General features: G+C 44.1%; 1 protein-coding gene across 5 annotated transcripts in view; it reads right to left on the minus strand.

The window, feature by feature from the left end:
- Positions 1 to 11,770: 11,770 nt before the first annotated feature.
- RHOT1 (ras homolog family member T1) overlaps positions 11,771 to 14,328 on the minus strand; it is a 62,661-nt gene continuing 60,103 nt past the window's right edge. For 4 of the 5 annotated variants that reach the window (XM_039252726.1, XM_039252745.1, XM_039252734.1 and 1 more), the window contains one exon: positions 11,771 to 12,875. In XM_039252726.1, the coding sequence (XP_039108657.1) occupies positions 12,758 to 12,875 (118 nt within the window). In that variant the 3' untranslated portion in view covers positions 11,771 to 12,757. The remainder of the gene's footprint in view (positions 12,876 to 14,328) is intronic. The other variant, XR_005531839.1, reaches the window with a different exon arrangement.

Below are 14,328 nucleotides of genomic sequence, written 5' to 3' on the forward strand. Positions count from 1 at the left end.
AAAAATTTGATCTAGCATAAATATAAACTCGGCAGAGTACAGCAGGGAGCTCTAAAGATAGGTGGCTCCACTGTCAGAGAAACCAGCCAGGAGAAATCCAAAGACAAGCTTCCTTGGCCAGCTTCCCGGGGTCCCTCGGTTTGGGGATCTCCACAGACCTGGCCACATAAGAAAGGCTCTCTCTGGTAGGTGACATGCTTCTCTCTTTTTTTTTTTTAATTATTTTTTATTTTTTTAATATTTGTTTTTGAGAGACAGAGAGTGAGCAGGGGAGGAGCAGGGAGAGAAGGAGACACAGAATCCGAAGCAGGCTCCAGGCTCTGAGCTGTCAGCACAGAGCCCAACACGGGCCTCGAACCCACGAACTATAGGATCATGACCTGAGCTGAAGTCAGATGCTTGACCAACTGAGCCACCCAGGCACCCCAATTCTTTCTTTAAAAAAATGATTTTATTTTTTTTAAGTAAGTTGTACACTCAATGTGGATTTAAACTAAGTCTCCCAGGCACAGCCCCTATGCAGCATATTTCCATTTTTATATACCATGCCAGAGAAAAGTCCTTCAAAGAGATCATTGCTGATCTCCAGCCCTGGAAGCATGAGGCACACAGGCACCTGCGTCCCTCCAGCCCAAGTGAAACTGAATACTTTTTACGTAGAAGTTGTTCAAGGTCAAGTTGAACATGACTTCCCCCATAAAACTTTTGGGGAGCTCCTCACCTTGAGGAAATTCCCCCTCTGCTTGAATTTCTATTACACTTGATTTTATCTCCTATGGTTACTTTTCTACCTGCAGTAGACACTTATTTACATATTTCCTCTCTAAAGATAAAAATGTAGGGGCGCCTGGGTGGCTCAGTCGATTAATCGCCCAACTTCAGCTCAGGTCATGATCTCGCAGTTCGTGAGTTTGAGCCCCATGTAGGGCTCTGTGCTAACAGCTTGGAGCCTGGAGGCTGCTTTAGATTCTGTGTGTGTCTCCCCTGCTCACGCTCTCTCTCAAAAATAAACATTAAAAAAAATAAAATAAAGATAAAAATATTCTGATCCAGCACCTTCTCCCACTGTAACTCTTTCGTCTTTATTTCTCACAATTGGCCTGGCACTTCATTCACCGGAGCCTCCATATACATGTCTCTGAGTGAATGAATGGCCAAGCAGGATGGGACCCCTCCTGATCAAACCAAGCGTAGCAGTAGCTGAGAGACTGCTGAGCTCAGGCTAAGGTGCCTAGTTGATCGGATGACTTGCTTAGAAAAGCCCAGACCCCAATTCTGAGGCCTGTGGCCACCCGATCCAAAGTATCCTGAGTCCCGGCCATTCTGCAGATAATTCTGCTGAGGCCCCTCCCACAGCTCAGTTCTCAGAGCCATCTCAGCAGGAAATATTTAGGTTTCCCTTTAGTTCTTATTTCCTTACTCAGTCCAATATGCTGCACTGACTCCCAGAGAGTTTTAAGGCCAACAGCCTGCTTTGTTTTTCTGCCTGTTCATTTGTTCGTTCAAAACATATTTATTGAGCACAGACCCTGTGCCAACTACTGTTCTAGGCCCTGAGTATACAGTGATGATTGAAGACATCCTGACATTGGTCTTGGCAATGATTTTTAAGATCTGACTCAACAAAAGCAAATAAACACATAAATAAATATTTAAAAATGAGACTACATCAAACTAAAAAGCTTCTGCACAGCAAAAGAAGTCATGAACAAAATGAAAAGGCCACCGAGAGAACAGGAGAAAATATCTGCAAATCATATATCTGATAAGGGGTTAATATCCAAACCATATAAAGAACTTGCATAACACAGTGGGAAAAAAACAAACCATCCAGTTAATAAATGGGCAGAAGATCCGAACAGACATTTTTCCCAACAAAGACACACAGATAGCCAACAGGCAAGGTGCTCAACATCACTCGTCATCAGGGAAATGCACATCAAAACCACAATGAGGGACTCGTGGGTGGCTCAGTCAGTTAAGCATCTGACTCTTGATTTTGGCTCAGGTCATGATCCCTCGGTTGTAAGATCGAGCCCTGTGGTGAGACCCGTGTTGGGCTCTGTGCTAGGCATGGAGCCCACTTAAGACTCTCTCTCTCCCTCTGCCCCTCCCCTGTTCGCATGCGTGTGTGCTTTCTTTCTCAAAAGACCCAAAGCCCACAATGAGCTATCACAACATACCTGTTAAAGTGGCTATTATCAAAAAGACAATAAATAACAAGTGTTGGTAAGGATATGGGAAAACACAAAATCATGATGGTTGGTGGGAATTTAAGCTGGTGCAGCCAGAAGGGTACCTGGCTGGCTCAGGTGGTGGTGCATGGCTTTTGATCTCAGGGTCGTGAGTTTAAGCCCCATGTTGGGTGTAGAGATTATTTAAAATAAAATCTTTAAAAAATTGGTATAGCCACTATGGAAAACAGTATGGAGGTTCCTCAAAAGAATTAAAAACAGAACTACCATAGGATCCAGCAACTCTACTTCTGGGTATTTATCTGAAGAAAATGAAAATCCTAACTCAAAAAGATACACTCACCCTCATGTTCACTGTAGTATTATTTACAATTGCTAAGATATGGAAAACTAAATGTCCAATGGATGAATTGATAAAGATGTACACACACACACACACACACACACACACACACACTGGAATACTGTTCAGCCACCAAAAAGAAAGAAATTGTGCCATGTGAAATAACATGGATGAACCTTGAGTGCATTATGTTAGGTGAATAAAGTTAGAGAAGACAAATACTGTATGATCTCCCTTATATGTGGAATCTAAAAAACGAGCAAACAAACAAAAACTAAGCTCATAAATATAGAGAAAAGGTTGGCAGGTTGCCAGGGAAGGGCTGGAGTGGGATGGGCAAATTGGACGAAGGAGTCAAAAGGTACAAACTTCCAGTTATAAGTCACGGGGATGTATGTACAGCACAGTGACTATATTCAATAATACCATATTGTGTATTTGAAAGTTGCTAAGAGAGTAGATTTTAAAAGTCTTCATTACAAGAAAAAAAATTTTGTATCTGTATGGTGACAGACAGGAACAACTTAATATGAAGACCATTTCATGATATAAAAAAATACTGAATCATGTTGTACACCTGAAATTAATATAATGTTATATATCAATTATATCTCAAAAAAAAAAAAAAAAGACAGACAAGGCCATACTCTCACCAAGCTTACAAGCAAGCAGAGGGTGGGGACATTCAACAAATGAAGGGATACCCATGAGGGAACAAAACCACAGATGGTGAGATGCTAAGACTTCAGGGTGATGTTTCTATGAGCTTTTTTGGAGTAGATGGTCTGGAAGCGTTCCTCTCTGGGGAGGTGACACTTAAACTGAGATATGAATGACAAGAATGAGGCAGCTTTGCAAAAGTCAGAGAGAAAAGCATTCAGGGCAGAGGCTCTGAAGCAGGTGCACAGTAAGTCTAGAAACAGAGTAAGGTCAGGGAGGCAGGCAAGGAGCGGCTCAAGTAGATGAGAAGGCAGGCAAGGAATGTGATTTTTATTAAAATGTGCCAAGAAGACCCTGAAAGAATTTAAGCATGGGCCTGGAAAGCTGGCTGCTGTAAAGAGAATGGATTTGAGAAGGAAAGAATCAAAGTAGGAAACCAACTGTTAGCAGTTCACTTGCATTATTTAGTCCTCGTGGAAAGTCATGTGGCCCAGACTTGGGTGGTAGTAGTGGATGTCGAGGAAGTGGACAGATACAAGTTTTGAAAGTAGAGCCAACAGGACTTGTTGATGGACTGCATGGGTGGTGGGGAGCAGAGGAGAACTTTAAGATTTCTACCTCGGGCAACTACGTAGATGATGGCGTAGTCTGCTAAAATGCGGAAAGCGGGAAGGGGGCAGTTAGTGCTGGATATCAAGGGCTCTGCTGAAGGTGCTTTAGATATCCAAGAGGGAACAAGCAGGAAATTGGGAACAGGAGTGTGGATTTCTGGAAGGAGGTTAGGGATGGTAATACCAACTGGGGGGGTTCATTTTAAAGTCAAGGAGCTGCTAGCAGCAATGAGCTACACCTAACTGCCAGATCTTGGTTTCTAAACATATCTCCAATCAAAGGAACCAGGGTTCCTTGGGGACATTTATGGTGTCTGGACTAGGACCGGGGAAAGTACAGAAGGATGCCAAGGGAGTAAAGAAGTACATAAGCTGCCTGGAACATCTTATGAAGCCAGAAAGTAAGGAGCACAAAGAATATAACGGGTGCATGTTGAAAGGATCCGCGAGCCAACATGAAGACACTCTCAATGCCCAAATCGGGGATACACAGAAACTGGAACCCTCATATATTGCTGGGGTGAAGGCAAAACGGTGCAGCCACTTTGGAAAACTGGCAGTTCCTCAGAATAATAAATCGGAGTTACAGATGGCCAGCAATTCCACTCCCAGGTACGTGCCCCAGTGAAATGTGAAAACAGAGATCCTCACAAAAACTTGTACACAAATGTTCATAGGAGCATTATTCATTCTAGTCAAAAAATGAAGGGGTGCACGGATGTTGGGGTTGTTGAGTTCAAGCACCGTACTGAGCGTAGAGTTTACTGAAAGAAAACAAAAATATTTAAACTTAAAAATAAGTAAAAACAATCCAAATGTTTCAGCAGACAATATAAACAAAATGTGGTATATCCGTACAATGAAATATCACTCAGCCAAAAAAGGGGGAATGAAGTACTGGTAGGCGTCACAACGCAGGGCGGAGGAACCTTGAAAACATTATGCTACATGAAGAGAGCCAGTCACAAAAGACCACCTATTACATGTCTCTGCTTATAGGAAATGACCAGAACAGGCAAACTCTGTTATTCTTTTTGCAACTTGTAAAGATGTCTCAAATCGTTTTGACATAGAACGTTAAGAAAAAAACAGTTCAAGGAACTCCATGAGATCACCTAGGGACGGAGTATAGACAGGGGAAGAAAGCTCAGGACAGGCCCTTGTTCAGCAGAGATCGAACAGCCAAGTGAGACTGAAAAAGAGAAAGTAGCCAGAAAGTTAGGAAATTCAGCTATTTGTGCCGGCTGCCCAGGCAATAGGGGGTTAAGGGACATTTTATTAGGCCCAGTACTCAAGACGACCGAATCAAGACATTTCTCAGATACGCACACACGCAAATTGGCTGTCACCTAGGCCTCTGGTGCTCTCCCAGATGCAATGGTTCAGCTCTGCTCCAGTCTAGGAGGACCAGACCCTCGCCACCCAGCGGTGCTTGCTGTGGGGACGCAGCTCTCCTATTCTCCTGGGGAAAGAGGAAGGCGACATAACCAGGGACAGATCTCAGTGAATGTGCCCAACGATCCTAACGTTTTATGGAGAGGGAAACAGAACGAGAAAAGTCGAGTACTTTGCGCAATGGACGTGGCAGAGTTGGGATTCAAACTCAAGGCCTTCCCTCTTAAGGCCGTGCTTTTATACTCCTGCACCCAGTGAATTCCCAACACCGCTACGAGGTCAGTTAGTGGCTAGAGCTGCTAGCCGGTGTCTTCACAAGGGCGGCAGTCACCGAGTAAAGCTGCTTCTCACGAAAGGGTTTAAGTCAAGAAACTTAAGTTAGACACAGGAGACAGACATGTACCCCCCTGGGTACCCTGAGAGTAGGCAGGGACAGCAAGTGGGGCAAAGATCTGGGACTCGGGCACGGCTGGGCAGGACAGAGATGGGTCAGCTACTCCGGGTTCAGTTCCTCCGTAACAGGGGAAAGGGCAATTTGCCAAGGCCTGTCTAATACCTGCTTAAACCCTTTAACGGGGTCTCTTGAGAGGTTAGAAGAGACAGGGTCTGGACAAAACACAGGTGAGGGCAGGGGTCCATGCTGCGAACAGGGCGATGAAGTGGACAGATGCGTCCTACACACCAAGACTGAGCTCCTGGACACTGGCGGCCTGGCCTTGACCCTCCCACCAGGATATGGAGCTGGGAGGACAGCGTTTTAGAGGAAGCACCTGCAAAGAGCCCAACACACAGTGAGCGTGGTTAGAGCTGAAAGGTGTCTTTGACTAGAGTAGTGAGAGGTGACAGTGCGAATGTGGGGACAAACAAGGTCTGGGCCAGGTTTGCAGGGCCCTGTCCACCACGTTAAGGTTTCAATTTCATCACGAGAGGAAAGGAAAGACATTAGAGTGCGCTAAATTTTTTTTTTAATTTTTTTTTTTTTTATGTTTTATTTATTTCTAGGAGAGAGAGAGACAGCGTGAGCAGGGGAGGGTCAGAGAGAGAGGGAGTCACAGACCGAAAGAGGCTCCAGGCTCTGAGCTGGCAGTCAGCACAGACCCCGACGCAGGGCTCGAACCCATGAACCGCGAGATCATGACCTAAGCGAAAGTCGGACGCTTAACCGACTAAGCCACCCAGGCGCCCCTAGAGTGCGCTTTTTAAGCACGTATTGCCTAATTTAATTACTCTGCTGGAAAATAATTTTAACCACTGTTAACTCAGTTATCCAAGAGGAACATTATCACCTTTTGAAGGCAAAGTCTGAGTACTGAACTACTTTGCCCTCCCCCGTGTCCAGTGCCGCGGTTCCCAAACTGCAGCATATGCACCAGAATCCCAGGGTGGGGGCGCTTTGCTGACCCCCACCGCCATGTTTCCAGGTCAGTAGGTCTGGGGTGGGGCCTGAAATCTCTTCCTTCCAAGTCGCCGAGCACTGTGACCACACTTTGAGAATCTTGGGGGGAAAGGAAGAGATCTGAGAGGGAATCGGGAAAAAGAATAACACACTGAGCCGCTCAGGGTCTAGACAGTACCCAGAGGTGGCTAGGGTGCAGGAGGCTGGAATTACAGAAGTCCCAGAGGCAGATTAGAGAAGCCGAGGGAAGAAGAGTTAAATCAGCGACAAACATTATTCTAGGAGTTTTCCCCTCCAGCAGAGTTTCTGTTCAGAGGTACTTTTCTACTTATAAACAAAAAGAGAGAGTATCTTTTCAAAATTAAGTTTAAGAATGTTAAACAAAACCTGGGACACCTGGGTGGCTCATTCGGTAAGTGTCCGACTTCGGCTCAGGTCATGATCTCGCGGTTCTTGGGTTCGAGTCCCACGTCGGGCTCTTTGCTGACAGCTCAGAGCCTGGAGCCTGTTTCAGATTCTGTGTCTCCCCCTTTCTCTGACCCTCCCCTGCTCACGCTGTCTCTCTCTCTCTCTCAGAAATAAATAAAACATTAAAAAATATTAAACAAAAATTATAAACAGTGCTTTTAAAAGAGTGGTGATGGGGCACCTGGATGGCTCAGTTGGTAGGGCAAGTAACTCTTAATCTCAGGGTGGCGAGTCCAAGCTCCACACTGGGTGTGGAGCATATTTAAACTAAAAAAATAAAGGGGCACCCGGGTGGCTCGGTTGGTTGAGCATCCAATTCTTGATTTTGGCTCAGGTCATGATCTCAGTTTGTGAGATCGAGCCTCGTGTTGGGCTCTGTGCTGGCAGCACGGAGCCTGCTTGGGATTCATTCTCTGTCTCTCCCTGGCTCGCACGCCCTCAGAATAAACTAAACAACAAAAAAAAATTGTTTTAATTAAAAGAAAAAAAAGCTACAGCCCTACTTCCCTCAGTTATCTCTCCCTGAAATAAACCTAACCACCAAGCCTGCGCTCCTGTAAATAGACACCATCAATTACCTGGTGACAGCTACCAGAAATGAAGGCAAAACGCCTCAGAGGGACTGAAAGCCTTCCAGAAAATTCGCTTTGCCATCTTTAACCCTTCTTAGTAATAGAAATGTCAAAACTCTGTTTTTTTTTTTTCTTTCTTCGTAGGCCGTTTTTAAAACCGAACATACTGCAAATTCATAAAGGTGGAACATCAAGTCATGGTGTCTAGGGCCGGCTCCTCCAGTGGGAAGAGCACTGAACTGGGAGTCTGGACACCTGCACTCCAGTTGTAGCTCACGCACAGAGTGATGCTGTGGCTCTGAATGAGTCGCTTCTAACTTCTGTGCTCAGTTTATAAAAGTATAGAGTTGGGCAGGTGATATTTTCGTCTATTTGCGCTCTGAAATTTTGACGTTAACATTTAAAGAAATGAGAAAAGTATCATCACGCTGTCAACTGGTAGATCCCCCAGAAAACCAGAATCCAAACTAAACCCCCTTGTGTTACTCTTTGACCTTCCAGGTGTGCCAATCACACAACCGCACAAAGGAAAACTAACGCGGATAAAGTACCAAAGGAATAGCTCCAGGTGAGTGCTCAGAGCAAGGGAAACTGACGTTCTCTGCACCTGCCGAGGCCACACTGCCCTCCGAGGTGAGGTGAGCCCAGTTCGGCCGGAGCACCAGGTGCTGAACAACGCTAATGGCAGAAGTGGAACACATTAAACACCTCCTACAATACTCTGAAGTTCTTCCTGATACTATAGCTTTTCAAGTTCTAAAACAATCAGGTACATTTTCTTAACCACTAATAAAAGCTGTCATGCATTTACTACTGCACTTTCCTCAGTTACGCAGCATCGGTCAGATCTGGCCCTCAGCCGGTTTTGGTATGGCCCTTGAACTGAGAGAAGGTCCACATTTTCATATAATTTTAAAAAATGAAAATATTTTGTGACAAATGAAAATGATACGAAATTCAAATTTTCGTGCCGATCAAGATTTATTAGAAGCCAGTCATGCTCATTTGTTTTGTCTGTGGCTGCTTTCTTGCTATGATGGAGCACAGGGGCGGCAGAAGTCTCAAACACGTACTATCTGTCCCTTTATGGAAAAAGTTTGGGGGTGCCTGGGTGGCTCAGTTAAGCATCCGACTTCAGCTCAGGTCATGATCGTACGGTTGGTGGTTTGAGGCCTGTGTCGGGCTCTGTGCTGACAGCCAGCTCAGAGCCTGGGGCCTGTTTCAGATTGTGTCTCCCTCTCTCTCTGACCCTCCCCTACTCAGGCTTCCTCTCTCTCTCTCAAAAATAAATAAAACATTAAAAAACGAAAGAAAAAAGAAAACGTTTGTGACCCATAAGTTACACTACAACATTTATAACCGCATCATTCTACTAAAACTTCCATGGGTTATTTGATTATAAAAGACTTAAATGTAAACCATGAATAGGAAAATCCGGAAAGCGGAAAAAGCGATCATGTGGAATTTCGATTTTTCAATGGATAAAGATAGTACTGGCAGTGCCTCCTTGGGAGTGTGCATCTGACATACAGCTTTCGAACCTGGAACGAATGACGGCCCCTCGAGCCCCCTGACTTCCGCCACGGTCTGAACAAAGAAGGTAACATCTTACAGAGCAAACCACTACCATTGGAAAATACATCCAGGAACCAGAAAGGTGCTATGAAGTCAGGAAGTGTTTCCTGATGATGTCAAAATCTTGCTTTCTGGTAAACACGTCCATACTTTCTGAACCAAAAACAGCTGGGGAGAAGGGTCTGAACAGTTTGTGCGTGCCACGCAGGTTTCAGAACTCGGGCCGCACTAAAGGAATGTGAAATTTGTTGACTGTGATACTCACAGGTCGAGGCTTCCATAGAGCCGAGGTTCAAACATGTTAAGAGACATTCCTTCTCACTGATGGACTTTGGATAAATGGAGTTAAAATGAATTACTTAGAAGCTTGGAGGTGTTAACAAGTGGGATCCTGGGGCTGTGAAATCTGGGGACCGGGGTTTTGGGAATGGTCAGGCGACCTGCGTGGAGCACTCTCATGCCATAGACATTAAATAAATTCAGCATCTTGATGTCCTATTTCGCAAAAAGTATCTAGTCCCCAATCCGCTTGTTAAAAACACACGGACTGTTAAATTGGCAAATACATGCGTTAATGACAACCAGGTCACGTGCTCATTTTTCTAAATGAGCATAAATAGGAAAGATTTGTGCTCTACACTGTGTTTGAGCACTTACCTCTTTACCCCCTGCCTATTCCTTATACAGCTGCCTTTCTTCAGGTCATCTCATTCAGGGCTGGCTCATGAACGGGCCTCCTCCTTGCTGCCTTCCCCTGACGGGTGCTGTACAGACACACAGATAGCCACAGCCCTCCTACTTCTTTCACAGGCTGCTAGGTGCCTCCCAACTCCTAACGTCAGAACCCACTCCTACTGCGGCATTTATGAGCTCCAACAATATGGGACAGGACTCGTTCTTTCGGTCAAATGTGAAAGAGAAAGACGTGAATGGCAAAAGCAACAGACCCAAGGGGCGCCTGGGTGGCTCAGCTGGTTTAGCGTCCGACTTCGGCTCGGGTCATGATCTTGTGCTTCCTGAGTTCGAGCCCCGCGTCGGGCTCTGTGCTGACAGCTCAGAGCCCAGAGCCGGCTTTGGATTCTGTCTCTCTCTGCCCCGCCCGCACTCATGCTCTGTGTCTCTCTCAAAAGCAGACACCAAAAAGTAAAATAAAGAAGCAACAGCTCCTTGATGTGCTAGGTAAGGCTCCAGGACTACAAACCGTCACAGTGATGTCCCTTCACATGACTGCCTCTCCACTTATTAAACTACTGCAGCAAGCAGCCCTTTAAGAGGCAATGCAGTTGGTGCAAAGTGAAAGAAATTGACTCCTCAAGCTCTTATTTTCCTTTTTCCCTTAGTGCTCTTCTAGCTTACGTCTTCTGAGAGTACACTCTTACATCTACTCACACACTTCCCCACGTTGACCAGTTTTCTAAAGTGAACGTGAAATGGAGGAAATGTGTGCATGAGCTGGTCGTTCCGGAGGAGAAACCAGTGAGCAGTGCCCTGCACCGGCCCTGCCGGCAGCACAGGGAGGCTGGAGGCCCCGAGGGGGAGACCCGTGGCAACAACAGGTGAGACAGGGGGCCTGCGGGCCCCCTTGTCACTCAGACACTTAAGCGTCACATGAAAAGTTGAAGAGAGAAAAGCCCAAATATATAAACATCACTTCTCACATCCTGGCAAACTACCTTCTTTCCTCTGTGTCTCACAAACACATCAATCCATAAGGCGTATCCATTTAAAATAATATTTCAGTCTCAACAGGGAAGAACTTGGGAGGAAAGAAGGGTCATTGGAAGCTGTGTAACTGATGAAAATGTATTTGGTAAATAGGAGACTAAGAAAATGAAAATGAGAGTCACTAGATTTTTGCTTAATTTTTCCTTTCCTCAAATTTTTTTGTTTAATTTTGTAATGTTTATTTTATTTTTTGAGAGACAGAGCAAGAGCAAGCCAGGGAGGGACACAAGGAGGGAGAGAGACATCCCAAGCAGACTCCATGCCGTCAGCATGGAGCCTGGCTCAGGGCTTGAACTCACAAACCATGAGATCGTGACCTGAGCTGAAATCAAGAGTCGGCGCTCAGCCGACAGAGCCACCCAGGTGCCCCTCCTTTCCTCAAATTTTGAATGGAAATGAAGGGTGGGGGTGGGGGAGACAGTGAAGTACACAGCTAAATATGGCACATGTTATCTTACGAGTGTATAGCCAGTACACTATGCTGTTACCAGCTGCTCAGGGAGTGTGATGTTTAGAGAAAACGTTCAGCAGAGCAGCAAAGAGTGGAAGAATCCATGTCAGGGGAGCAGATAAACATGGAGGTCACAGCAGAAACCACATTAGTTAGGCAGGTGCGGGGGAAAACCACCGGCCTTCTTGGGGAACAGATTCGCCTACAACTTTAAAACAGACGTCCTCTCATATAATACAAATCATACTTGTCTTCTTTCCTAGCGAGTATTGTCTTCGTGAACGAAGAGTAATTTTCAAGGTGAGAAAGACGAACACCAGAGGACTGCATCCATGTCTGTACAGAAAGATTTACTCTGTGAGACAAAAAAACTTCAAGATCACGGTACACAGCAGTTATTTATTTAAATACTTGAAAAGGTCGATGATGGAAAAAAATAGGTTTATCATGAGCGTTGATATTCGTTAGATTTACTTTACCACTTAAAAAAGTGCTGCTTCTCGGCTAGCCTGGCCGGAGCGGGGCACTGAGTGACAGGCAGCTCCTGCGGCACACTAGACGGCACGGCCATCAGAGAAGGACGTACGCTCTGGGAGGAAGTTCAGTCGTAGGAATGGTCACGGTTTATTTAAACTAAAAACATTGATAATATACAAATCTTTTTTTCTCATTTGATTGAAAGGGCTATAAAATTCAACATACAGACAAAGGAAGCAACATAATCATATAGGCAACGCCTCTGCTAACTGCCGTGAACTCACTCCTTCCTTAAAGAAGCACTTCGACACTCAGCTTTGCAATTTTCTAGGCCGCACGACGGCTTCGAGGCTGGCCTACCATGAGGGTCTGAAGGAGAGGTGTAAGCTGACACAGATGACTCGTCTGTTTTTAAAATGGAGAGAAAATGGCCAGCTGTGCCTTGTGTTCTTTGAAGAACCCAGAGGATCATTCCAAGTAAAACGTGAAATAAATAAGTGATCCATGAGTAAATACAATCTCTGAGCTGACTTAGACCTAGGAGAGGGAGCCAACCGAACACAAACGATACCACGTAGAAATGTCTAGAAATGTCATTTCTAGAATTCAGTGTGGGAGACCATATCTTGCCTGAATATGTACATTATTTACAAAATATTCCCTTTTGGCCTCTGAAATCTAGCCATTTTAGTTTGGCCGTTAGGCTGTTTCTTTCCATTGCTAGCCAATACTGCAGTTATAACTATCATTAAAATACTCTTATGCATGAATTACAAATATTAATAAAGTAACTCTGCATGTATAAATATCTCAATATTTCTAGCAGAATTTAAAGCATACATAAATACATAAAAGTATTTGTTTTGGTGGGGCCAGTATTTTTTTTTAATCATCGCTGTTTCAACAATGCTCTGTACATTGCAAAACCCAAAACTGCAAAAACAGTAGCACCAAAACTTGCTCGAAGCCAAAACGTGGAGCTCTTGAGGTCAGCTTGAGTCACGTGCCTGTAGTTAGAAAATATAATTAATGTTCAAAACGTGATTAGTATGCAAATACCAATTATATGAACAGTCTACTTTTAGGGAAGTATTAGCACACTTGTCAGGCTAATTGCATATAGTAATGCTTACCAAAATCATTTATCAATACAGCCACGTGTACATTGCTTACATAATCATTATCTTAAGATACAATGTAGACACTGATAAAGACAGATGTCTTTACAATTAGCTACTATCTGGGAGTAACAAACATCTAAAATTTTCTGTTTTCTTCACACGGGAAATGGAGAACATAGACGAATCAACCTACCACTTTTTAACACCACCACGGTCCTTCAAAATGAGAGGTAAAACTGAGATCTCACAGTTTTGAGAGTCAATTTCATGGGACTTAATATAAATATACAATCTCCCATCCCCGGGAATCGAAAGCTATCTTGTAAGCAGTTAAGCGACAAGTGACAATACTTTTCTAAGAGCAATGCTTAAAATCAACTTTGGGAACACCGAGCCCCATAAAAATTTACCAAAAAAATCCCAAAGGGGATGGGGAAGATTTGCCAGCTCACATTAATGTGGTTACTGCTGATTAAATAAAGAAAATTAAAAAAAAACCAACAACAAAAACAACCCTGATATCAGTCAGACAGGCAGTGACAATGATACCAACTAAAGGACATAATGAAACATGATGGACTGAAGGGTAAATGGTAGAAAAGAAGCCGTGTTATGCATGACAAGAACAGGGACAGCCTGTACCACAAACTGAGTTTGTGAGCATGCTCAGTTAATAACACTGCTAAGCGCCCTCAAGGGTCTCAAGTATGACAGCTTACCATAGAGAGGATAAAGCTTTAAAGCAAAGGCTGGAATATTTTATTCAAGTATCGCTGAAGTCTGAGTTAAATGAACACAACTGAGATACAGAAAATTTGTAGAATTAAGAGCCTAGGGCGGCTGTCTAGGTTATTTTTACAACTACGTGAAACAAACAGATTGAAGCAAAAGTCAGACATCATTAAAAGACCAAGACATTGACATATCCAAAAGAGTTAAGGGCCAAGAATATCAATTGTACAAAACTACTTTGCCTCAGCAACAGTCCAAGAGCAACCATCAGGTTAGTTATCACAAAATACGATCTGCGCATCCATACAAACAAGTCTATAACACAAGCCAGAGTGCTCCATGCTTATCACCATGTCAACACAACACACAGCACTCCCATTTCTTATCCTCCCCAGTTCCTAAAAAATAAAAATAAAAATCACTGCTGACATAAGTATTATTTTACAAAGCAAAGTGATAACACAGGTTCATTCCACCTTGTGAGTTCCAACAGGCAATGTTTAATTAATTAAGTTAGGGAAGAAAATCATTCGGTTTCAGTTTTTCCAGTTGGAAAAACTCTACCTAGACCACTGGTTGGGGGAATTGTTACCTGGCTTCAAGAAAA

Source organism: Hyaena hyaena, unplaced genomic scaffold, assembly GCF_003009895.1.
Source record: "Hyaena hyaena isolate Hyena2069 unplaced genomic scaffold, ASM300989v1 scaffold_10, whole genome shotgun sequence".
Taxonomy (NCBI): Eukaryota; Metazoa; Chordata; class Mammalia; order Carnivora; family Hyaenidae; genus Hyaena; species Hyaena hyaena.